This window comes from Notolepis coatsorum, assembly GCF_963971535.1.
Source record: "Notolepis coatsorum genome assembly, chromosome: 11".
NCBI lineage: Eukaryota > Metazoa > Chordata > Actinopteri > Aulopiformes > Paralepididae > Notolepis > Notolepis coatsorum.
This window is the reverse complement of record NC_140175.1, coordinates 26,439,760-26,465,878: the sequence shown is the minus strand read 5'-3', so window position 1 is coordinate 26,465,878 and position 26,119 is coordinate 26,439,760. Positions and strand designations below refer to the sequence as shown.

The 26,119-nt window shown below is 42.8% G+C and overlaps 2 protein-coding genes across 3 annotated transcripts in view; both read left to right on the top strand.

The window, feature by feature from the left end:
- Window positions 1–1,291: 1,291 nt before the first annotated feature.
- On the top strand, window positions 1,292–12,174 carry LOC311237060 (collagen alpha-1(II) chain-like; the record flags this gene model as incomplete). The annotated part of the gene is made up of 8 exons (XM_084324868.1): window positions 1,292–1,330; window positions 2,770–2,787; window positions 3,844–3,897; window positions 5,199–5,364; window positions 6,210–6,319; window positions 7,072–7,152; window positions 8,353–8,535; window positions 11,812–12,174. The coding sequence occupies 8 exons, from the start codon at window positions 1,292–1,294 to the stop codon at window positions 11,962–11,964; spliced, it is 804 nt and encodes a 267-aa protein (XP_084180994.1). The 3' UTR covers window positions 11,965–12,174.
- Window positions 12,175–14,881: 2,707 nt separating this feature from the next.
- man1b1a (mannosidase, alpha, class 1B, member 1a) overlaps window positions 14,882–26,119 on the top strand; it is a 35,464-nt gene continuing 24,226 nt past the window's right edge. Inside the window, exons 1-6 of one of the 2 annotated variants that reach the window (XM_084324412.1) lie at window positions 14,882–15,144; window positions 15,655–15,793; window positions 17,114–17,222; window positions 21,693–21,910; window positions 23,436–23,596; window positions 24,969–25,096. In XM_084324412.1, coding sequence (XP_084180538.1) covers window positions 15,692–15,793; window positions 17,114–17,222; window positions 21,693–21,910; window positions 23,436–23,596; window positions 24,969–25,096 — 718 coding nt within the window. In that variant the 5' untranslated portion in view covers window positions 14,882–15,144; window positions 15,655–15,691. Of the gene's footprint in view, window positions 15,145–15,649; window positions 15,794–17,113; window positions 17,223–21,692; window positions 21,911–23,435; window positions 23,597–24,968; window positions 25,097–26,119 lie in introns of both variants that reach the window. The other variant, XM_084324411.1, reaches the window with a different exon arrangement.

Below are 26,119 nucleotides of genomic sequence, written 5' to 3'. Positions count from 1 at the left end.
TTTATTCAATATAGGATGCATTGATATCACTTTTGTAACACTCTTGATCAACTGCTGTTTTTTCCCTTGTGCTCAGGGAAATATAGGCCCGTCTGGGCGATGGGGAACCCCAGGATTGCCAGGTCTGCCTGTAAGTCTGTTCATAACTCTCTCATCATTACCCTCCAACCTGATATCACGCCCCATGCCTGACATTTTATTTCAAACCTTTATTTAAACTCGAAAGGCAACCAAGGTTTCCCTCATTTACAGTCATGAATGAATGAATAAATGAATGAAAACTTTATTTAACAGATTGCAGAATGGGTACAATACAGTACGGCTCAATACACACAATTGTTAAGGGGATGCAGACCAGAGAAAGACGTATGTCTTGTTTACATCAGGGTCCCCCATTTTCAATTCATAGTGACATTTATGACATACACAACATACATGACATTTATGGCATAGGGACATACATGACATACAGGTATTTAGTACTGTTACATTTGTGACATGTCAAGTGTACATACAGAAATTAGCAAAAAAAAACATAAAATCACTTATATGTAAAACACGTACAACTTGATTGACAAAGGTTGGAGATAAAGGTTTTAAACACTGCAACAGAGGGGGTTCAGAGATTCTCCTTTGTCCAGCTTTAAGGGCTGTTGGAGTTCATTCCATGAGCTTAGGGGCATCATAGCAACATGCAGATTGACCCTGTTCCAAGCAGATTCTGACCTTAGGACCAACCAGTCATTAGAGCGGATTCCAGACGTTCCAAAATTCCATTCCAATAATGATGTAGTATAAGGAGGTATCTTACCAAAAAAGGGCCTTAAAAATGTACAAATACCAGTGTTTGTTGTGCCTCTCCGTCAGAGAGGGCCAACCGACCTTCTCATAAAGGACACAGTGATGAGTGTCGTATCTATCATTAGTGATGAATCTGAGGGCAGAGTCAAAGGATTTAAGGGTTGATGCCGCAGCATGCCTATAAATTACATGACCATAGTCCAAGACTGATAAAAATAAAAACCTGCTTCGACAACTTTCTTTGTCTCTTTGTAGTTCCACTACAGGATAGCATGTCATTTGTGAGAAATGGTTATGGTGCATGGTCTCACTAGTGTCGAGGTCAAAAGCACTCGCTTACCAACAAAGTATTTAATTGTCATGCAGATTAACACACACATGCGAGATGGGGCGACACACTGGAACACACGCACTGAGTCGCAGATGAAATGTCTCTCTGCACTTTTCCCATCATGTCGTCCTTCCCCCCCAAGGGCAGCCGGGAGCAGACATGGGCTGCAGCGTGGGCCACGCCCCGGGACCAATCCAAGTGCTCCCGTCTGTCTTTGTCAGGGACATGACAGCATTAGTGATCTGTTCTGCATGTTTTTCCATTGGGTTTATCTTATTGGGAGTGGAAACCCTTGCCCGGGGAGAACAAGCAAACTCTACACAGAAAGGCCTGGGAGATACCTCACCTGGGTACCCGGCAACGTGGCAACCTGGTCCCCAAGCAGGAATCGAACCCAGGTCCTTTTAGCTGTGAGGCGACAGTGTTACATATAACATATACAGTTAACTACGGATAGCGCCGAGGGCCGTACACAGTGTGTGTCAGACATACGCCTGAGGGTATTTGAGTGTGAAGAACACGCACAAAGGTTGTGTGAATGTCACACAAGGGCCATGAAAATGCATTGCACCATCAGTCACCTCCAAGTTAAAACCAAGTTAAAATCACTGTCTATACTGTCTACACTGTGGAAATGAGATTGTGGCTTTGCGAGAACATTACGCCAGTGAATTTCATCTATCATTCAATGCACTTTATCCACTTCCTGTCTTGAGAGAACGCACAAGAAGTGATTATCTTAATAACTATCGTTCATTTCAGGCTGGCTTATCTAACGTTGTCAGGTACAGGCGGCTACCGCAGCCGTTTCTTCAACCATCACGTTGCTCTACCATTCATGCTTTAGTCATAGATTAGGAGTCTTTTCCATGTATCATCTCTTTGGAAAAAATCATTGGCTTGGTTCTTAAGAAGTGAAGCCATGGCTGATGGGATCCTTATACCGTTTTCTATTTTATTTTATTATATTTATTTGTATTATTTAACCAGGTTTGTCCCATTGAGATCCAGGATCTCTTTTACAAGGGAGACCTGGCCAAGAATAGCAGCAACACAAAGTTTCAAAATAAACACATAGACATTACAGATAAAAGTTACAAAATGATCAGATAAAACATTTGCACACAGAAAACCTGGTTACAATAGGCTTCACCATAGCCTTAAATACATTCAGGGTTACCAAGCTTTGAATTTTCAGATCGGACTGGAGATTGTTCCATGCAATAGTAGGAAAACCTAAACATTTTCTTTCCCATTTCTGTTCGGACTTTGGGAACAGCAAAGTGCAGAAAATCCTTTGAACGAGATTGTAATTTCCACCCTTCAAATTTATAAATGACGATAAATAAATCGGAACCATACCAAGAATGGCCTTGTAAATCAAAACTGAGCCGACGTGCACATAAGGAAGTCCAGTTCACTTTTGAATATAATACACAATGGTGAGTAAGAGATCCACAGTTTGTAATAAATCTCAGAGCCCCATAATACACGCTATCCAGCATGTGGAGACAGTGAGCAGAGGCATTTCTAATTGCTGTAAGAGTTTGCAGTAGATATTAACATAATCCCACTCACTTCAGAGCTGATACTCATGTCCATGTCATTTTATTCTCCTCTTCTCTCTTCTCTTGCAGGGTTTGTTTGGATATAAGGTACGACGCAACTTCAATCTGACGTGTCTTTATGGACCAGACTGGCTGTAGCTCACAGACTGTATCAGAAGTACAGTAAATGGCACGGAAGAGTTGTGCTAGTATCCCTCCGTGATGACCTTGTGTCTAAAAAAAAAGAAAACGATCGTGAACACATCACCTTCGAGATAGGGCTGGGCAATTAATCAAATGTAATCAGCGATTATTGGGCGGCTGATTGGCGCAGTGGGCAAGGCGCTCGCCACTAACGCAGGAGACGCTGGGTTCGAGCCCAGCTCTCGGTGTTGCTACCGGCTGGCCGGTCGTTCATACTAACACAATTGGCAAGTGTTAGAGGGTGGGTGGGGATTGGACATTGTGGACAGCGACTCCTACAGGTCGGTTTGGTGACGCCGGTGCGGCGGAAGCAGGAAGTAGCGGGGGCAGCGTGAGCCTCCCACGCGTTACTCCTCGCCACTGAGAGTTCGAGCTGCTGTGGTGAAAAGATGCGACAGGCTGCCTCCTCGTGTACCGGAGGGGACGCGTGATGCAAGGCTTCTAATCTCACTACAGCCAACCAGTGGGAGGCATAGTCTAGCAACGTTCAAGACAGGGGAGGGAAGAATTGGATAATACGAAATTGGGATCAGAGAAAAATTGAAAATGGGGAGAAAATGTGGATAAAAAAAAACATTTAATCAGCGATTATCAACTTTTAGGCAGGTCAAGCCTTTGAGCCAGGTCATGTTTTTGTTTTTCAGTCAAATTATATTTAGAGTTCAAGGAAATCCACTGTTAACAACAACAAAAAAATCTATAAATGTATGATCTTCCCAAAGTCAATGAGTAATTGTGTTAAATAATTGCAATCTCAATATTGACCAAAATAACCGTGATTATGATTTTTGCCACAATTGAACAGCCCCTACTTTGAGAGTACAGTTAAAAAGGTAGAGGGACTTCACACCCGTCTGCGTTCCTTCATCAGTGCATTGCATACAGTAGATGCAGTAATAATAACATGGCATCACAGCTGGCTCAGAATGACATGTTGTGCTCCGTCTCACTCACCTATAGGGTCTGAAAGGCTTTCCAGGTTTACCAGGCCAGCAAGGGAGAAGGGGCCTGCCGGTGAGTTAGAGATCTCATTCCATAGAACGATGGTAAATAAAACGATCAATACTACCCTGGATCTCATTCTGTGTTTGTGTTTTAGGGGCCACCTGGGCTGCCTGGACCCCCAGGACCCTCGTTGAATATGACTCTTACCCAACTCAAGGCAAGCAATGTTCTTTGTACTGTAATACACCTGATCCCTGTGACCCCTTTAAAGATGGTAACGATATCCCCACCTGTTTGTCCCGATAACACCGGTCTCTGTATTATAAACAGACATCACCTATTTTTATTTTTTTACAATTATTTTCGTGGCACCTCTGCCAAACAAAGATGAAGAATGGACTCAGTGGATTTACTAGTGGACCACTAACTGCCTGGGCCAGTCCTTCATGCCAGTGGCTATCAGGCTCCACAACCAGGGGCATGGACTGCTGCCAGCAGCTGAAGAACTAACGGCGGCAGAACTTAGAAATGTCTGACTCCTAACCACTAAACCCTGCACGGACTATAACATATATTATGGCCAGGGCGGCTGGGTGGCGCAGCGGACATTGCGCTCGTCACAAATGCAAGAGACACCGGTCTCGAATCCGGCTGTCAGCGTTGCCTTCGGCTTGGGCCGTCCGTCATACTGACTCAATTGGCAGAGTCAGCGGGAGGGGAGTCGATGGGTGGTAATCTGGTCGTTGTAAACAGCGACTCCTACAGGTCGGTCAGAGCGCCTGCACAGCAAAGACAGGAGATGGCGGGGGTAGTGTGAGCCTCCCACACGTTACACCTCGCCAATGAGAGTCTGCGCTGGCAGGTGAAAATAAGTGACTGGCTGCCTCCACATGTATCGGAGGGGACATGTGATGCAAGGCTTCTATCCTCCCTACAACCGGCCAGTGGGGGGCACATGCGAGCAACGATCAGGACAGGGGAGGGAGAATTGGCACAAGAGGAAATTGGGATGGGAGAAAAATCACAGAAAAAGGAGGAGAAAAAGTAGGTCAAAAAGAAAATACTATATTATGGCCGATAGGGTATACAGACCCTCATATGCACCTTTGTGTATACTGTTTACTTTACATATTGTATAGTCGGATTATTATAATTATGTTATATTGCGAATACAATTGTATTGTATTTATTGTCCCCCCTATTACCCGGCTAGTATCTGTACTCCCCCCTCTCCCCTATGATGCGTGAATTTCCCCCAAGGGGATCAATAAAGGAATATCTTATCTTATTTCTGTTTACATTTCTGCATACAATACAAATTGACTGAATTGAATGTGAGCTGACCTCAGGCCTGCTCTCTCCGTCTCTAGGACCTGATGTACGTCTCAGACAAGCCCAACTACCCCCTGCTGCAAGGTCTGCTGGATTCCCTGCAGCAGGACCTGCGGCTGCTGGTTGACCCGCCGGACGGCACTAAGGAACACCCCGCCACCACCTGCCTGGAGCTCTGGTTCTGCCACCCCAACTTCACCAGCGGTCAGTCCTCTCAGACAGCGCCCTCACTCTGTTGGGAGGCAGAGAGCTGATGATGATGATGATGAATAGTTTATTTTCGGTCTTTGTTTACAGATAAATCAAAAACACACATGTGTGGACTTTCAAAAGGAAAAGAAAAAAATCACAAATGTACATATTTAAAGTAAGCTCACACACAAAATCCAAACTCAATGACCGAAAAAAGGAATAGGCTGAAGCACATGCTTATTTTTGCCTATCCTTTACAATTCATAAAAACTAAATATACTTTAATATAAGAACTTAAAACTTAAAATATGTCGCAAGATATAATTACATTTTTTTCATTATTTTTTAAGAGAAAAGAAAGTTTGATGTTTTACTCAAAACTGTACTCGTGAATTATTTTATCCTTCAGGGCCTTTTTAAATCTCCCCTGAGAGGTACACAACTTCAACCCGTCACTAAGACTATTCCACAATTTAACTCCCAAGATTGAAACACATCTAGCTTTTACATTAGTTCTTACCTTTTTACATGTTTTAAGAATACACAACCCTCTTAAATGATACTTTCCTTCTCTTGGTTGAAAAAGACATTGAATACAAGCTCCTCACACATGATGTAGAGTTTTCCTAGATAGATGATTCAATTAAAACTGTGTTGCCATGGTAAAGGTATTTCTCTGGTAGAAATCAGCCTTGGTGCTGCTACCAATAAAAGAACAATGCGAGACAATTATTACAGTCCCCAGTACAATGAATATTGAACATGGATGTTCTTTTGAAGAACGTGAAATTAATGCATGTCCAATAAATGGCCTTCATGGAGTGTTCACACTAGATTGCGGTTCGTTCTCTACCCAGGAATATACTACATTGATCCCAATCAGGGTAACCCTGGAGACGCCCTCCTTGCCTACTGCGACTTCTCTGGTGTATCAGCGCAGACCTGCCTTCATCCTCGAGAGTCCCAGGTAACAACAGCATCAACAAAACAAGCCACCTCTCACCCATATCACGGGCTCTCACACACTGGATTAGAGTCCAACCCTTAACACCAGACTGAGTCACTCGGGGCAACAGATAACGTGTTCCGTCTCAGCGACCCCAGAACCCATACATTTCTAATCACTTTTTTTTGTGGGAGCTGCATGCTAATCTTAAACTCATTATTTTGGAAAGCTCCTGTCTTTATTTCTTTATTTCAGATCCCCATTAGTCACTGCCTCTGTATGGGGAAGGAGTCATTTCTGTATTCAGCAGCTGTCTATTGGAACAGTCTGCCCAGTGACCTGAAAATCGTAGACTATGCCGTTAGATTCAAGTCCAGCCTGAAGACATGGCTCAAAAGGGACTATACTTAACCTAGTATATAAATGTTAAATGGTATATGTGATGTGTTGTGATGTCATGTTTTGTATGATGCATGTCTAAGCATCACACTCCCCTACCCCCCTACAAGGACCACAATGGAAATAAGCTCTGAGCTTTTTTGTGTTTCATCCTTGGCAGTATATCCTGACTGTGCTTTCTGTCGCATGTTTATTTTTTATATTGTCAAATAAAGTCATTCATTCATTCATTCAGCAGCGACTATTCTTGTCTATTCTTGACTATTCTTGTCTGTATGTCATTGCCCTTTTTGGAATTCATGAATTGTGTTTTACAATGTAACACGGTTTGCATTCCAATCTGCATGGTCTCCTATATTGCCTTCTGTCCACAGATGCCCATGAAAGCTTGGATGAAGGATTCTATTACAGAAGGTTCTTTCCAGTGGCTTAGTAAACTAGAGCATGGATTCCAGGTTGGTGAATGATGCCGTATAAACCTATTTTCACCATCATCCACATTTAGAATTTTTTATCCCTCTTCAATAATGTATCTTTTCACCCAGCCCATTATACAGTCATTATTGTTGCAAATTGTTACTGCATCCATTGGCTGCATGACCAAATGGTTTCATCACTAAATCCAATTGATTTTTATTCTCAGGATCAAGAACAATTATCCAAGTGTGGGTTTCCCCACAACTGACTTAGCATTAAGATCGTCTTAGCTTTACAGTATATTAAATAGACTGCATTTATGTAGCAGCTTTTATCCAAAGCACTTTACAACGTATGCCTCACATTCACCCATTCACTCACACATTCAGGAGCCTTGCTAAGCTCCATGCCATCATGGACAACCCCTCCCACCCACTACACACAGACGTGGCTGATAGAAGGAGCACGTTCAGTGTTAGACTAAGACTCCCAAGATGTAACACTGAACGGCACAGGAAGTCCCTCATTCCGACAGCCATCAGACTCTATAACGCATCACTGTGCCTCACTGCATCACTGGGCACATGGTGACAGTACTATCAAATCTTCCTGGACTTTAAATCGACACTGTACAATTTTACACTTTTTACTGTACACTTACTGTATATTTCGGTATATTTTTACTGTAAACTTTATATTTTAGAATGTATATACATAACATAGAAAATGTATATCCCGGGCCGTATTTTATTCTTATTGTTATTCTTATTTGTGATCTGTAGTGCCGAAGTAGTGCCGAATTTCCGTCGGGATAAATCAAGTATTTCTATTCTATTCTATTGTCTGTCTTCTATTGTCTGTCTGTCTGTCTGTCTGTCTGTCTGTCTGTCTGTCTGTCTGTCTGTCTGTCTGTCTGTCTGTCTGTCTGTCTGTCTGTCTGTCTGTCTGTCTGTCTGTCTGTCTGTCTGTCGTCTGTCTGTCTGTCTGTCTGTCTGTCTGTCTGTCTGTCTGTCTGTCTGTCTGTCTGTCTGTCTGTCTGTCTGTCTGTGTGTCTGTCTGTCTGTCTGTCTGTCTGTCTGTCTGTCTGTCTGTCTGTCTGTCTGTCTGTCTGTCTGTCTGTCTGTCTGTCTGGTGTCTGTCTGTCTGTCTGTCTGTCTGTCTGTCTGTCTGTCTGTCTGTCTGTCTGTCTGTCTGTCTGTCTGTCTGTCTGTCTGTCTGTCTGTCTGTCTGTCTGTCAGCTCCTCTACCCCGGTGCCAACGTGGTGCAGATGCGCTTCCTGAGGCTGCAGAGCAACACCGCCACCCAGACGGTGACCTACTCCTGTCACCCGGGACACGGCCTGGGCCAGACCAAGAGAGACGTCAAGTTCCTCGCCGACACGAGGAAACAAAGTTATCTAGGAGAAATTAAAGACTGCGTGGTAAGTCAAACTATGTGCTGGTCATCTTCTCACAGACTGCTATGTTTTATCCCGTCGTGTGGAGAAATGACATACTCACAGGGTAGGAATGGCCTTTACAGATTCCCAAGTAGTGTGTAAAGACGTCTAGAATCGCTGTGTTGTTGTTTTTTACCTGTGTACAAACGTTCTGCAAAGATGCCGCGGTTATTTACTTGTGTCGTACGTCATTGAACCATCAGCTAACATTGGCACTAAGGAGCAGGCATGAAGCCTGTTTAACCCACTTTAAACTGATGAGCGTGTGATACAAGTGCTGTATCTGATGTGTCAATCAAATACTCAAGGACCGTGAATACAAACTATAGTGTCTTTTAACATTGAGTCATCCGAGCATCTGTCGTGTCCACAGGCATATTTGCCATCTGTGCACAATTCTGCCTGTGAGTACACAGTAATTTTCTGCATGATGATCAGATAAAACCATTTAGACACAGCTGATGGATGTTTGATATATGATCAAATATATATTTGTATTATTACATATTTATTATTGTTGTTGTTTATTATTATTATAATTTTCATATGCAAAATTTAAATGTAAAATAGTGTATTATATAGTGTTAGCTCAGGACCTATAGTCATGTCATTAATATGGTATACTTAAAAATACTGCCTTGCAAAAACGATGTGTTAATTGACCAATTGAACTGTTGCTATCGAGGGAGGCAACAGTCGTGATTGGAGGATCAAAAAGGGGCATGGTTTGAGATAGGTTAATTGTCTTGATGCAGTGCTAATTTAGTCAACGAAAATTATTACTAAATATGGTCGTCAACTAAGCTTTTTCCCCTGACGACAACGAGACGAGACGTCACATTAATGTAGATCATGTGACACTAACGTGACTAAATAATTCATGCAATGTTGTTGACTACAAACAACGACACAAAATTTCTTTTACAAAATAAAATCTTGCCGAAATCTCTCTTCATTTTAAAGGATAACTCCACTATTTTGGGAAATTAGCTTATTTAACATCTTCCCTGGAGTTAGACAAGAAGATGCATACCTTTTTTGTCTCTGTGCGTGCATTTTAGCTTTGGGAATAGATGCTCCGTTAGCATAGCTTAGCTTCATCACTGGAAGTGAGGCAGGACAGTAGCCTTACAGTGCCTTACAGTGTATTGCAAGGTCTGACATTGACCAAACTTGATATGCATGACCTTGGTGGGCTCTAGGTCAACTCCTGAAAAGGGGGTCAATGTCAGACCTTGCAATCAAAAGTTAGGGGCGCACTGAAATTATGGCAAGGGTTATTAGCCCCCTAACTTTTGATTGCAAGGTCTGACATTGACCCCCTTTTCAGGAGTTGACCTAGAGCCCACCAAGGTCATGCATATCAAGTTTGGTCAATGTCAGACCTTGCAATACACTGTAAGGCACTGTAAGGCTACTGTCCTGCCTCACTTCCAGTGATGAAGCTAAGCTATGCTAACGGAGCATCTATTCCCAAAGCTAAAATGCACGCACAGAGACAAAAAAGGTATGCATCTTCTTGTCTAACTCCAGGGAAGATGTTAAATAAGCTAATTTCCCAAAATAGTGGAGTTATCCTTTAAGACGAGACAAAATTATTATAACTTTTAGAATAATTCATGTTATTATTAGTGCAGCATTTATGTTTCCTGTGTGCAGTGCAAACGCTTTGATTATTTTTCCTCACTCGCGTTATTTATTCTTAGCCAGCATTCTAGATAGCAGTAACTGCACACGGCATGGGTTTAATGGAACAATGGCGGGGCAACAGGGTCTCGTGGTCTTGTATGCAGTGGGCTTGGACTTGGCAGAATGTATTGTTATTTTTTTGACATGACATAAAACTAGACACACAAGCATTACAGTAAATATCCACAATAAATCACAGGATTATACATTCCAATATTTGAATCAAAATAAATGTAGTTTACGAGATATATACATTATACTTGCAATACAATACAATACATAATTATGCTCTTACTCGCTCTTCTTCCCCCCAGGACCCCCCTTAGATAATCCATCCATTATTTCGCTTCTAACCAAGGATTACAATTCATATGCTAACCTTTATTCTCTCCACCACTTCTAACCTGATTGCAATGCTGGCTTCATTGACACCTAAAATTCTTGCTGTAGATATCTCTAGATAAATCACATCGAGATAAGTAAGAGCCCATACCTTTAGGCACATTTTATCCGGTTGAATCCAGCGTGATGCTATCAGCTTTTTAGCAGCCGTAAGACCGGACAAAATTAGTCTCTTTAGTTGTTTAGTAGCTGCTATTTGAGAAACATCATTCAACAACAATACAGAAGGCAGTACAGGTATGTTCAGAAATAAAAATTCTGATAATTGCGTGGTTACTTCTTCCCAGAATATCTTAACAGGGGGGCATTCCCAGTACATATGTATAAATGTACCGATATCGCCCCTTGAACACAAGGAGCATAGAGAGTCTTGTTTAAGCCCCATTCGGTTCAATCTTATAGGAGTCAGGTAAGTCCTATGAATATAATTAAGATTAATCTGTTGATGATCCGGGTTGCGTGACGCTAGTCGAACGTTTGCCCAGACTTCTTGCCAATCAAAATCCACTTCCAAGTCTGGTATATCCCTCTTCCAGACTGAGTCTAGGGGGAAGACTCCATAGGAAGAAGTAAGTAAGTGATGATAAAAGTCTGATATGAAGCCTCTCAATGTCTCCCTTTCATAGAAGAATTTGTGATATCTGTGGTGCTCAAGTGGTATCTTTAATGGGACTCCATGAGCCTTCAAAGTTGCTAATAACTGTATATAGAAATAATAAGTGGAGTTGGTGAGGTTAAATTTGTTATAAATTTCATGATAGCTACAGAAACCCCGTTCGTTGAAGATATCTCCCAATGTATGTATGCCTTGCTTTTCCCATTTGGGATATCTGATAGGTCGTTGTGCAATAAGGAGTGCATTGTTATTGAATAGGGGAGTATGGCTATGGCATTTATGTGGGTTAGTGCATTTTTTCTGTGTGTCACGCCATATCCAAATTACATGTGTAATAAGAGGACCAAATTTCAAGTCGCATTGCTTAATTGATAATTTGGTGTATACTATATCCTGGCTGCAGTCTATGTGGTGCCACTATGTTTTCTTCTAATGTTCTCCAGGATACAGATGCTTGAGAATCAAACCAGGTGATCAGTGGTCTTAACACTGTCTTGATGTCGTGACTCTCACCAACTTATCTTTGGAAATGATATCTCTCTTTGTCTCAGCCTGGAGAAGAGACCGCCCCTGGCACCCCCCGCGAGTCCGTGTTCGAGTTCGAGGACCTCCACCTGCTCCCCGTGAGAGACGTGGCGGTGATGGGGGGCGGGAACTTCACGCATCACTTCGGCTTCAGCGTCGGGCCTCTCTGCTTCAGCTAGAGGAAGGTGCGGAGACCAGACGGCTGTACCGTCCCTTAGGACTCACTAGAGCCAGGATGGAAAAGCAGTGTCCTCTGTGAAGACCTGGAGACCAAGGGGACAAAGGGAATCTCTCTCCTCCGTTCTGCGAGGGCACTACTCCATTAGCAGCCACCCACCCCCTCGCCGTTTAGGGGGCTTCACATCTCTTCAGTCGAGTGACTCCACGCGAATGACTCTTTTGAGAGGGGGCGTCGAGCTCCACAAGCCCACGTTTTTTTTTACCGACTGTTCTATTGTGTTTACAGAGACGTTTATCTTGTAATGAATAATTTAAAGATGTTTTTTTTTTATCTTTTATATATAATGGTTATTTTTGTTTTGTATTTTAAAACAGCGGTTTATAATGCTGTTTGGGCTTATGTTATAGCCCAACACATAGTGTATATAAAACATGGTGTGTCCTAACTGACTGTTATGTATCAAATGCAGCGGGTTTGACGTCTCAACAATGTGGTCCATTTGGGGAATGCGGCTAACTATTGTCTCACTGGTCGTTACTTGACCCAAGCCAGTAAACATCCTCTGAGGTGCTCACTGTTAAACCACTGCTCCTGTACTGTAAACAAATCCAAGTTAACTGAGTTGCCTAGTCTTTTTTTTTTTTTATATATATATATATATAAGATACTGATCCAGTTTAGTTTGAAATCCCAACATCAAATCCCATCTTAAAACAATGAACGGGGACTGCTTTTTCACCTCATCCATACTTGAAGTTTATCAACTGGTCCTGATGAAAACTCATTGTTATATAGTCTATAGTAGACTACAGTAAGACTAAATATGCTCTTCTGTTAAAAACACATATAATGCATTTTTTGTTCCAGAGTTTCTCAACTGTGGTTCATGTCTCTCAGGTACAATTACAATTATATATCCATTGACCATATTCACACGGCGACCATTTTGCTCTTATATCATGATCAAGATGGGATTCCTTATTTCCACTCCATCCTGTTCCCCTGGGTGGGCATGCCACGAGAGCATGACACGATGAGAGCAAAATGTCCACCATATGTGAAGATGGCCAATGGGCACTGATGTTGCTGTCCACACAGTATATGTATTGGGTTAGTTGTAGAGCATTAAAGCAACTCAAAATGCTAGGCTATACTGTAGTTTTATAGATAGTTTGAGGTGAGCAGAAGGCTTTCTAGTTCTGTGACGGGCAAGCGTTGATCTGGTGATCTCCACTGACCTGCTGAACAGGGCTTCCCTAGTGATCACGATTCTTGTCACGCGTTTTCTTTTGATTGCATCTCGTTACTAAGAGATAACATGCCAACTGATCTTGTGTTCTAATAAATATGAACTGGGCGCTGGCAAGTCCGCCCCTGGCCCTGCCTGGGAAGGTTGGCTATCGTTGCCCCCTGCCTGAGCACTTAGTACTTAGTAATGGCTTTCTACCCCGGCTTTCACTGCACTCGGTCTACATTAAAGGGGCTCTTTGCCAAAAAAAACTATGCAGATTTATTTTGCACATAATCTCACACACATCCAAAAACACATTAAGTTTGACAGATTTTGAGAGTAAATTAGTTTGAATATGGCAACCAGTGATGTCATCGGGGACATTGAATCCTTGTGTTGTGTTAATTACAGCACCATGCAATTATGTAGATGAAAGAATAGCAATACCTTATCTTATAGGGACTGCTTACCTTATCATTTCACTGAGCTGTAATTAACACAGCACAATGATTCAGTGCACCGGTGACCTCACTGGTGGCTATATTCAAACAAATTTACTCAATAACTGTCAAACTAAATTACTTTGTGCCAAACTGTTTAGAATGTTTGGATGTGTGTGAGATTATGGTCAAAATAAATCAGCGTTGTCTTTCGGCGAAGTGCCCCATTTAGTGCTGAGGTCTCAGAGAAAAGCAACAAGCCCAGCAGTTTCTCAGCAGAACCGTGATTTGGTGGTCAATTTCTCCCAGCAGTTCAGTAGTGAGTGATTAACAGGTACCACAGAGTGCCACAGAGAGTCCCCAAGTACCAGCAGGAGGTTCAGAACTGGAGGCTTACATTTAGCAAATACAGCCTTTTGTCACGTCTTCTGTCTCTCCACCCACTCCACACCCCATGCCTGGAGAACCTGAAGATTGCTGGGGTATTATTCACAATCACAACGTTAAAAAGGATGTACTGTAGTCGTTTTTTTTTTATGTTATCTCCGATGACACCCAATGGACTATGTTAGATGTAAATGAGGCGCCTCAAGCACAGCCCTCATAAATGGTGGAATAGAATATTGATGTCCATAGAAATAGAATATTGATATTCATAGAAATAGAATATTGATATTCTTAGAACTAGGATATTGATGTTATATTTATATGGGTGGAACTCTGGCTCAGTTCTTTTTGTGTTAGGATTTTTCGCATCACATCATTCAATATGATATAGCCTTAGCTGGCTGAGACTGATCATTGGTTCTTCTTATTGATCCCATGTGTTTTGTGGGAATTATTGTTTATAAAATGTTATGCTGGACATTTTTCTTGTGTGTGTGTGTGTGTGTGTGTGTGTGTGTGTGTGTGTGTGTGTGTATGTGTGCGTGTGTGTGTAGGTGTGTGTGTGTAGGTGTGTGTGAGAGAGAGATCCATCCATCATCTCATTCATTCAAAGAAAGAAATGTATCAACTGAATAAAAATGCACATATCCAAATGTTGACTGAGATTGATTTCATTTTATGGTCAAATACGAATGAATTATAATTCAAAGGTGAGTTTTGCATTTGGCAAAGAGTGGGTTAACTGTCCATCAATTAGGATGAGGCACCACATGGTCACGTGATGTATTGAACCTCACTCGGGAGCTGTCACTTTGTCCCGCAGCTGGCTGGACTCACAACACAGACTGTCACTAGTAGCCGCTAGCTGACGTTTAGCATTGCATCCGTCGCCATGTTTACCTTGTTATTATACGCACCAGAAGACTATTTTGCATGATAATAAACCAACGAACTTATTATTCCACATGTTGGTCTTTGCTGCTCACGTCACCGTCCATCATTTCGAACCAACCCGAAGAGCAAGTTAGCCTACTATGCTAGCTAACTAGCTAACAACTGGTTAGCTGTCTGGCTACTACTACGTTACCGTGAGCGAACCAACCAACCGGGCATCATAAAGGTGAGGAGGAACTTAAACTCAAATAACTGCTGTATCCAGCTTTGCAAGTCGCTACTTTCCACGGTCGACTGCTTTTGATTACTAGGTCTAGGTACTACTGTAGGTACTAGGTCGCTAGTAGCCTAGATGTCGTTAGCTGTTGTTAATGTTTACATGATCGAGGTGGTGCAACACACCACCACACTATACATACTTTGCTTGAGTAGTTAGTAGTTGATTCTAGGGCTGTTCGACTGCCAGGTACACATAATGCTGTATGGAGTCACAATCCAACATGAGCTTGAAGAAGCCATACCTATAGCAGGCTGCGAATTCATTCACTTCCTTGTACAGTACATGGCTGTCGCTATAGTGAGGGATCTCTGAGGTCATGTGACTGGTGATGCTGGAATTGAGCCAAAGTAAAAGTGTGTGCAGCCCGTCCGAGTTTAAGGTAACGACCCTGGAGAAACTTTCTGGATCGTTCACTCTAAGTCCTTCCACTAACATGTGTTTCTCTTTTCAGGACAGCTTCTATGATCTATGCCTGTTCCACTCAACCAGAGAGATGTACCCCCCTTCCAGAAAGGACTTCATCTCTCTGACCCTGAGTGACCAACACAGCCGTAGTTACAACAATGGCAAGCACCGCCGGCAGTCTTGCTGGAGGGTGAGTGTGGCGTGTCCATCTGGTCTCTCTTGTTTCTCTTTCTCCTCACACATACTCTCTTTCTGCCTGTTTCCTGTCCTCTCATTCATCCTCTTTTTTTCCCACTCTTGCCTCTCCCCTCTCTGACTTTGTCTTTTCTCTCTTTACTCCCGTGAGGAGTGATATTGGTTTGTGTTGCCCCCCCGCCCTCTCTCACTCTTGTCTTTGCCTGTGGTTGTCTTTGATGCTGTTGTCCCTATGTCATATTAACCACCACCTCACAACACACCCTTTTTTGTTTGTTAGTTGTTGCTCTGCAGGGCTTAAAGAATGGCTTCCTCCATTCCAGCATTGAGTTACCGTCTCATACTCGTACAACCGGTATTGTTCACATAAAGATGGCTGTGGGGATAAGATAAGATATTCCTTTATCGATCCCCTTCGGGGGATTCGGAAATACCCTGTGTCGGAAATTCCCTGTGTTGGAAATTCCCTCCTGTGTGCATTGGATTATAATAGATTATAAATGCCCTGGTATCGTATAGTTTCTTTTCAGAAGGATGATTTCAAACCTGAATGACAGAGGCCACCCGCCCCCACCCGGGCTGCTGCTTGCTCTTTTTATCTTTATCTTTTTGTCCTTTTTCTATGTTAATTTACTGTCCTGTATGGTTGGTTCTTGTTTGTTTTTTTATGTCAGGTGTTGCTCGAAAAAGAGCTCTTTGAGCTCAAGCTTCTTACCTGGTGAAATAAAGGTTAAATACAAAAAAAGAGTGCTATTGTAAAGGGCAGAACATCCCCAGAGATGATTACACTTTGTTTTTCCGTTTCACCTCAGCTGATTATTGCTCAGACAGCCTCTTTGTGGTGCAGAACAGGTGTTAATTAGACTAGGTTGGCCACGGTATCTCGAGACTTATCGCACGGCTTATTCCCTGGTCTCTCCCACGGAGGGACCCTGCCTCTGGCCTCCCCTGTTGTCGCTCGCTGCCACCGGTAGATTGTTTATTCTGTGCAGCTGAGTCAGTGTGGGATTAGTCTCAAGCAGAGTGAGATGTTGATGTTGTTGTCGTCGTGCAGGGTAAGCAGCACATTGTTTAGTGATTTGATTCGACAGATGATTTGATGCCTTTAAAAGACATCGTTCTTCCATATAGTTATAATGAGAGGATTTATTTTTTTTAATTTTATCTCAGAAGATTTAGAAAGATACATTTTCCAGATCCAGATGTGAACCTGTCTGTATAGAAGACCCAGCTGTGTGTGCTGCAGACAGATGCTATGGATAGATTGGTGTTTGGAGCTGGTGTTCACCGTGCCTGTCCGTCTGTCTGTCTGCAGAAATGGAAGCAGCTGTCCCGGCTCCAGCGCAGCCTCATCCTCTTCCTGCTGGCTCTGCTGCTCATATTTGGACTGCTCTCCTATCCCAGCCTCTCGGAGCAGTGGAGAGGTAAGCCAGACACCTGGACACACCAACAAAGCCAACAAAGTCTGCCTGTAATTGTAGTGGTGCTGAAGCATGATTGATTGAGGCTGGAACTAGAGATGTTCCGATACCATTTTTCCCTTTCCGATCCGATTCCGATACCTAAGCTTTGGGTATCGGCCGATACCGATATTTATCCGATACCAGTGCATAAAAAAAAAAGAAATAAAAAATATTATATAAATTATACCTTTTTTTTTTTTAACGGATACTGTTATACTGTGTTTTAGTAATAACTAGAAAGTAATGGTATTTATTCAACAGGTGATTGTATAGATTTGTATTAGTATCATTAATCAATGAGTATGGGCTACAGCACTGCAGATATACCCTACTCCAATGATCCACATGGACATTAAACGGTGTTGCACTCGCTACTCAGTGGCTCTGCAGATATACCCTATTCAGTCTGTAAGCTAGTGGCATATAGAACGTTCATGTTGTGATTTTTGATGCAAAATAAATATTCAACATTCTCTTTTGAAACTCCGCCTCAGACTCTTATCCTTTGGCACTTGCTGTACTTTGCTTGCAGGTCTGCAGCCATTATTGCTGGATTATGCACCAACTTTAGACACGGTAACGTTATCAAGCTAAGCTAACTGACTTAGCTCGTCTTCCCGCATTGACATTTGATAACGTTAGTAATAGTCAGCTAACGCTATTCCGTAGCTACTTAACTTAAATACAATTCACCGTGGGTGCATTATTGTTGATAGACGGTCACGGACAGTGTTAGGTCCTGGAGAAAGGACAGGCGATCATCTGATTTGATGTAACGTTAAAGCGGATGTTGTTCCAACTAGCTATCTTTCCAGCTAATGCTATCATAACACCAGCCAAACACATCCCGATTCCCGTCCGAGCTCCCCGTCACACCGCACTGTCGGGGACAATGGAATTTAAGAAAGTGTATCTGCTGTTAAAATGACACAGCATCACACTTTAAAACATGTTCATTTTATAATCCTCACTCTCCGCAGGACTCGGCAGGAGATAAATTACATCATGGGATCGGAGGCTAGAATTTACGTGTACTCACCGATACCAGCATTTTAGGCAGTATCGGCGGCATTTCCGATACTGGTATCGGTATCGGAACAACTCTAGCTGGAACATCAGAATTCATATTATTGTTGTTGAATGGAGAACTCTCTCTTTCAGTGTGTGTGTGTGTGTGTTGAACTTGCCTCCCCTCTCTGTATGTAACACCTGTGGTGATCAGGCTGTCTGTAGCCTCTACTACATTATTCTATTTGTCTATGGACTCATTTGAAACGCCATCGCAATAATGACATTAATTATGCACAGCTTGTGGAACGGGTTGTTTTTGTAATGTGGCTCTTAATTTTTTAAAATTTTGTGTCAGTGTGGCTCCAGAGTTGGCCAAGTCTTGAGTACCACTGGTCTAGAGTATTCAACTTGATGGCTGCATTAGAGAACGGCAGCAATGGTTAATGTGTGGAGTTGGTGCTGAAATCTCATAATATTTTCATGAAATAAAAATTTACCAAAACAGTAACCAAAACATTTCAGTCAAAATAGTGTTAGCCTTTAATCCCTAGCCTTTAATCCCTCTGTTTATGGCCATGATAGTCTGTCTGACTCACAGGATGTAGACTGTGGGTATAAGCACGCCGTTGGCCGACTATTTCAGAATTCTCCCCCCTCCCCTACCGCCGCTGCATCCTGGGCTTAGCGCCGCCTAGGATGATTGTGATTGGTTTAAAGAAATGCAAACAAACAAACAAGCCAGAGAGTTTTTTCCCCCTTTAGCAGAATGATAATAGGTTCAGCCTGACCAGGCCCACCTGACTATGGCCATGATTAATCACAGAAACACTGCAGTGTGCGATGCTACTTTCCTCTTTGTAGTGATTACTCTGTGTGTGTGTGTGTGTGCTTGCTAGGGCTGACCTTCGAATTTGTTTTTTGGAATTCGAAGCTTCGGGCCGAGATTCGATTTTAATTCGAAGCTTCGAGATAAAAAAAAATAATTATATATATATATATTTTTTCTTTTTTTATGTTGTGGGACTTGTACAGCACTTTGTTGAACTTTGTCAGTGCTGTAAAGTTCAAACCTTTTTAAATCTTAGACAAACAAAACACTTTGCTTTCATGAAATAATTGTAAGCCGTCATTTGAGGCTTTATAAAAGCAGCACAATGAACACATCTGTCAGTGCAGAGTCCGACCTCATCTTAAATAACAAACAGCATTGCTTGTTGTAATTAACAAAGAGAGGCAGAGTTGATTTTGCACCAAAAAAATTTAATAATTTTTTTTTTTTAATAATCGAATTTTATTTTCATATTCGAATCCCATGCCCATCGAACGAAGCTTCGAAGTATTTAAGACAGCCCTAGTGCTTGCTTTTGTGTGTTCTTGCTTGTGTATGTACTGTGTGGTGTCTGTGTGCATTAGGCTATATTAAAAGAGGAGTGAACTATTAGTGAACTATTTCAGACTAGTAGAAGTATTATTACTTCAGTTATTTTAAGCCTAAAATTATTTTTTTCATAATATATTCAGATTACAAATATCCTACATGACTAAAAATGTCCAGAAGTAAAAGTAAAAAAGCAGCTTGCTAAACTAACTTAACTACTTTTGAATTTAGATTTTGTGTATATTCCAGGGCGGCTGGGTAGCACAGCGGACTAAGCGCCTGCCTACCACCGCAGAGACACTGGTATCGAATCCAGCTGTCAGCGGTACCTCCGGCTTTGTCGGTCGTCCATACTAACACAATTGGCAGTGTCAGCGGGTGGGAAGCCGGTGGGGTGTGTATCCTGGTCGTTATAAACAGCGACTCCTACAGGTCGGTGGAGGCGCCTGTTCAGCAGGGAAGGGAAATGGGGGAGGTAGTGTGATCCTCCCACGCGTTACACTCCCCCAGTGAGAGTCCTCGCTGTCAGGTGAAAAGAAGCGGCTGGCTGACTCCACATGTATCACAATAAGTTCAGTAGAAGGCTAGAAGCCCAGTAACCAAACATTCCTTGAAATGGTCAATAGATTCAGAAATAGTCAGACATGGAACATATTTTGATTTAAATTGCTTATTTTTTTATTTTCTTTTACCAACAAAGCAACAATAGGATAGTGTAAATACACAGTACACACTGATTGAAATTCTCACTGGGACCTACACACACATGCACACACGCACACGCACACACACATACCACAATGAAAACTATCAGTGCAACTTAGTTTACATGAATAGAAAAAAGCTTAGATCAATTTAGATATAAAACATTTTTCCTTTACCAAATGGTAAAATAACATGATTATTTTTTTTTATCTCAAAGTATTTTTGGTAAATAAAAATATTTAGACTATATTTTGTCATCATTTTAGTTGACAAAATTAACACTGCTGGAGACCAGTGGTACTCGGACCTCACCAACTCAGGAGCCACATACTGTATACCTGGCAGCGTTGTGGGCATCAGTTGGCATTATCGAAGTTAGCTAATGTAACTATTCTCCAGTTGAAGGTGTGGTGTTCTCAATTCACCTTAAAAGATGAGGAAGAGAGTTTAGCAGTTTCAAAGGTGTATTCCAAAGTGAGGGTTGTGTGTGTCAGAACAAGTATACAGTGGTTCTTTATACTGTTACAAACTGCATACCGTCCGCACTAGTGGCCGATGTGGTCAGGAGTTCCGCTGAGAGTCTTTAGTTTAGACGAGAGACGTCTCCGATGGCAGTTGCATAATGTGTTGGAATGTCTTCAGGAATCTGCTCATCACTTCTGTCAGAATTACTCACAAAGGCTACTGTCATCTCCAGACGCTCCAAGTAACCGTTCACCTTTAGTGTCCACTACACTCCACTGCAGTGCTGTTCTTCATGCCTGTGTGTCCACTGAACTTTTGAACTCCAGCCTCTAATTGGAATTATGGGCGTCATGCAAAAAAATTATTTAAATTGAATGAGATGCCAAAACAAACAACCATAATAACCACACACATAAATAACCACACACACACACACACGCACGACACACACTTGGCTTGTTTAAAGAGGTCATAGCCTGGTGATGGAAAACAAGGACAATGGGATTATTATTCTAATGGTTTGGACAGACTGAACTGCTATGAACAGTTTATCAGATCTGCTGTCATGCTCATGTTGCCTAATGGAAATTGGCGACCAGTCTAAATGCATTCCAACAAAAAAGTAGTTGTGACTAGTTACACCTTTTCTGTTCAAATGGACTGCATTTAGCAATTCGGGGCTAAGTGGCTTGCTCAAGAAACTTTGACACACTGCCGGGAGGAGCCGGAATCGAACCGAGAACCTTCCGATTACCGCTCAACCTCCTGAGCCACTGTCAATGCTTCTCAGTGTGTGTGTGTGTGTCCTTGATAATGCTTGTGTGTGTGAGGTTGTGAGCGTATATGTTGATATCTCTTATCTCTGTGTGCAGGCATGTCAGACAGAGAGGACTGGTTGGAGCTGGATGACAGGGAGTTGAAGGCCGTCCCTCCGGGTGTGAAGCCTGTCGCTGGGCTAGTCCTGGGCCAGGCTCTAGGTCCTGCAGCAGGGCCAGAACTGGGACCAGCTGTGGGACCAGGACTCATCCCAGACATCATCCCAGAGTTCCAGAGACCAAAGGTCCCCATTCTGCCTAAACCTCCCATCAAGGTTAGGAGCCATCTCTCTGTCATGCTTCATCTGTATCTTACTTAAAGGGTGTTTCTTCAGAATCTTTGACATCCAGCCCTACGTCCTGCTGGCCGATGACGTGTCTGATCGATAGTCTCTCTCAGCTCAGTCCATGCTGTCCTTCATACCGCACTCCAGATAGTTGCCACATAATTAACATAACTTATGGAGCCGCAGTCTGGCTCTACCAAAAAGTGCACCCAAGGCATACAGGCTGTTTGGAGAGTCTATTGAAGCTAATTCGCGTTATATCATTGTTTTGAGATCAAACCATCGCAGAATCCCCAACAACACAAAGACGCTCGCATGAAATGACCCGAATGGAAGGATGCTGGGAGCTCTCCGTGGTCCTGATTGCAGAGAGAAAATACTAAGTTTTCTAAAATATCCCTAAATACTACCGGTATGTTTTCTAAAATATCCCTAAATACTATGTTTTATAAAAATATACCTGTATATGTGGACGGGGCCATTAGTCATGATGTCAGTCTCAGTCTCCCTGTGTATGTCATACTCTATACGGAAGCAAGAGAGCCACTGGTTGCAGCAAGTAAGCTGGTAACTATAGACCTGTTCGCCGCCGACGTCATAACAAATATGCGCACGCAGACCCGAGGCAGAAAGGAACGTAATCCTGGTCAGAACGGGGCAGACTACAATATATTTTCATTGCCATGCTAGCGATCTAAACAATCAATCCATGCCAAAGCTAGGTATGTAAAAGGTGAAAGACTCACACTCACAGCCATGCTGATTTGGCAAAATGACATCCAGCCGTTTTCATTTGAAACTACTTTTAGTCAGTGGAGTGCCATGGTTTCTCCATAGAGCCCTGTTGTACTTCTTTTGCCGCGGTAGCTCGCGCAGATCCGGGGTAACTTAGTCACGTGACTCAGTTGGTATTGCTGATTCGCTCGATATGTTTGTAAACAGCGAACAGGTCTATCTCCCGAGATGGTAAGTACGGAAGTACGTCAGGCCCAGCCCAGGGCAGCGGCCAATAACAACTCCGCGCTGTCCGCGTCAGCTGGCGTCGATTTCACACGCGGTTACATTTTTGGCCAGATGCATGCACTGTAGGATGTCGCCAGAAAGCTTGCGGAAGCTCTGCAGCCTCGCCGCAGCCTTCACAACCACTTTGATGACCGAGTTATAAATTGGGCATTAGAAAGAAAATGGTCCCATCCCAAAGTGACAGATTCAGCGGTAGTTTGATTTTTAAACGATGACATAAACACACACACTAGCTCCAATAGACTGTCGTAGCCTGCTGTATGATTGAAGAGTGCACTTTGGTACAGCCTGACCGCAGCCCCATGCATTAAGTTTGTTTTGTGCAACTTGTCAGAGCTGGGAGAGAGAGGACTCGTCATCAGTGAGTAGGAAATGGGGCTGGATGTCAAAGATTCTCAACTTCGCCTTTAATCAATTTCAATCTATTTATCTGTTGAAGAGTGCTACATCCGACACCTTCAATGATTTGTTTGTAATCGTCCTCCTGCAGAAAAGACCCTTCCCAAACAAGAGGGGACCACCCAGCCTGCAGAGAGTGGGGAACGTGTCCTTGTCCGATTCACCGGCGAAGGAGAAGCCAGAAGAACAGGCAGTCGCAGCTAAAGTTGAAGACGGAGAGGAGGAGGAGATAGGAGGGAAGAAGCTCGTCAGGTGATGCGTTTGTCTCTTTGTTGTCTTTTTTTTAAAGGCTGACACATACCTGTAGGCTACATCGCTAGTGTGATAGAGGGCTAAATGCCACTTGTTCTCATTGAAATGACCTTTTGTAAATCATAAAATTATGACTTCATTTTTATTTTAATTTTTTTTTAATTAATTTCAGTAGTTGTGATTGTAAAAGCAACTGATAAATGTCTCCCAAACTAACAGCCATTGCAAAATGTCAATGGGTCTCATTCACCAACATTGGCAAAAGATTTCTCTCAACCATCTTGGAACCGACTAAATCACCGACAAGTACACCCGTATTCACGAACGCGTGGGGAAGCTGTCTTAAGTGATCAAAACGATCCCAGCTGGGATGCCGCCAATGAGGAATGTCACTCATCTCGTTTAGTTCATTTGCATACAGACACGCCTCTGGCAGCTCCTTATAAAGCCAGGCTCTGCCGTATGCAAATGAAATCGCGAAAAGTATGACATCAAGAGTTAGACACACCTGTCCAGCTCATTATAATGCAACTGATGATGCAGCCGTGTGGAAATGGTGGCCGATATAGGTAGCGGAAGCACTTTGCGACTGATCAAAATGAGATTAGATGAATGTATTGTCATTATATACAGCTCGTGGCCACCTGCCACAGCGTGCGCACGCACACACACGCAGTACTGTATAGTCTACGTGCGTAATGAATGAACGCAGTAGGTTTATATTATTCTAATCACAGATACTGCGCTGCCCTATAGTACAGTCCAGCAGTCCGCTCATGGTACGCCCGACTCTTGGCGGCCTTAATATGTGTACTGTACTTACTGTACGTATAGGGCAGAGCATAGTATCCTAATGAAACAAGTAATTAGAATAATATAAGCCTACTAGGGCTGGGCGATTCTTACTAAAATGTGAATCACGATTTTTCTCTAAGAATTGAGATCACGATTCTCTCACGATTCTTATTTTTTCAATAAAATCAGTTAAAAAGTAAAGTAAAAAGTAAAAAAATAACAATAAAAAAAAAAACGTTATAAATTTGCTTTCGTCATAACTTAGAAATTAGATTGCATAGGTCTATGTTAACTCGCCATCGCTTGAGCCCCAATATCACAAGTCGGGTTTTAATCGTTATTTCTTTTATTAGCTATATCCATTAATTTTTCATCCATCCAGCCTGATGTTATCATTGGGAATGGGTCTGAGATCGCAAAAGGGCAAATACCGCCGCCTACACCTTCCAGCCGGTATTGCACTCCATTAGAAATGGTGTAGTTTCTTTTCTGGGCCGATCTGAGCCGTGCGAGCGGGGTTTAAATACTCCGGCAGGACTAGAAATTGTTGTTTTTTTGTTTTGTTTTTCTCATGCAGCTGGCGAGGGGCAATGATAGAAGCCGACCAGGTGACAGAAGCCCCTCCCTCAGCCAATGAGAAAGAAGATGCTGCAGCCCCACCCTCCCCAGTCGACCCCGAGGATGACACTCCCCCTCTGGAACCAGGTCTGTACACCTTCATCTAAACACTCGTCTTAAAGACTACGTGAGCTGAAAAGTGACTTTTCTTGTCTTGTTGTGTAGCAGGGATTATATGCCAAATCATTTCACGTACAAATACCATTCTTCTCTACTCCTGGGAAGTGGCAACATTAAGTCACGACCCACCTGCAATACAATCTACATCCAATAAAGTATGATTGTTGGTTTGGATTGTTGGAAATGTTCCCTCTTCCCACCACCGATTTATACAAATCATTCTTCCTAAGGGCGGCTGAGTGGCACAGTGGGCAAGGCGCTCGCCACTAACGCAGGAGATGCTGGTATCGAGCCCAGCTCTCGGCGTTGCTACCGGCTTGGCCAGTCGTCGTACTAACACAATTGGCAGTGTTACAGGGTGGGAAAGCCGGTGGGTGGGGATTGGACATTGTGAACAGCGACTCCTACAGGTCGGTTGGTGCGCCTGTACAGCAGAATCAGGAAGCAACAGGGGCAGCAGCGTGAGCCTCCCACGCGTTAGAGTTCGAGCTGCTGCGGTGAAAAGATGTGACAGCTGCCTCCTCGTGTACCGGAGGGGACACGTGATGCAAGGCTTGGTCCTCACTGCAGCCGACCAGTGAGAGGCATAGTCTAGCAACGTTCGAGACAGGGGAGGGGAGAATTGAAGGGAGAATTGGCGAGGGAAATTGGGATGGGAGAAAAAATAAGGAGAAAAAGTGGATAAAAAAAAATAATCATTCTTCCTATTGGTCCACCCAGCCGCCTAACCAAGAGATTTGAACCTGGGACCAAAGGATCCACAGCCAGCGAACTAACCAGTTGAGCTAAACGTTCAGACGTTAACTGTGAGTGACTAATCCATCATTTACACTTGTCAAGTGCCAATTGTGCTTGTCGTCCAGTATTGGCATTAATAAATCAGATGTCATGCTAATATGTCATGTTCTACAGTAGGATTTACTACTATGATACCCATTAAAACAGTCATTCGAATAATAGAAGCCTACTTTGCTGGAACAATTAATTTCA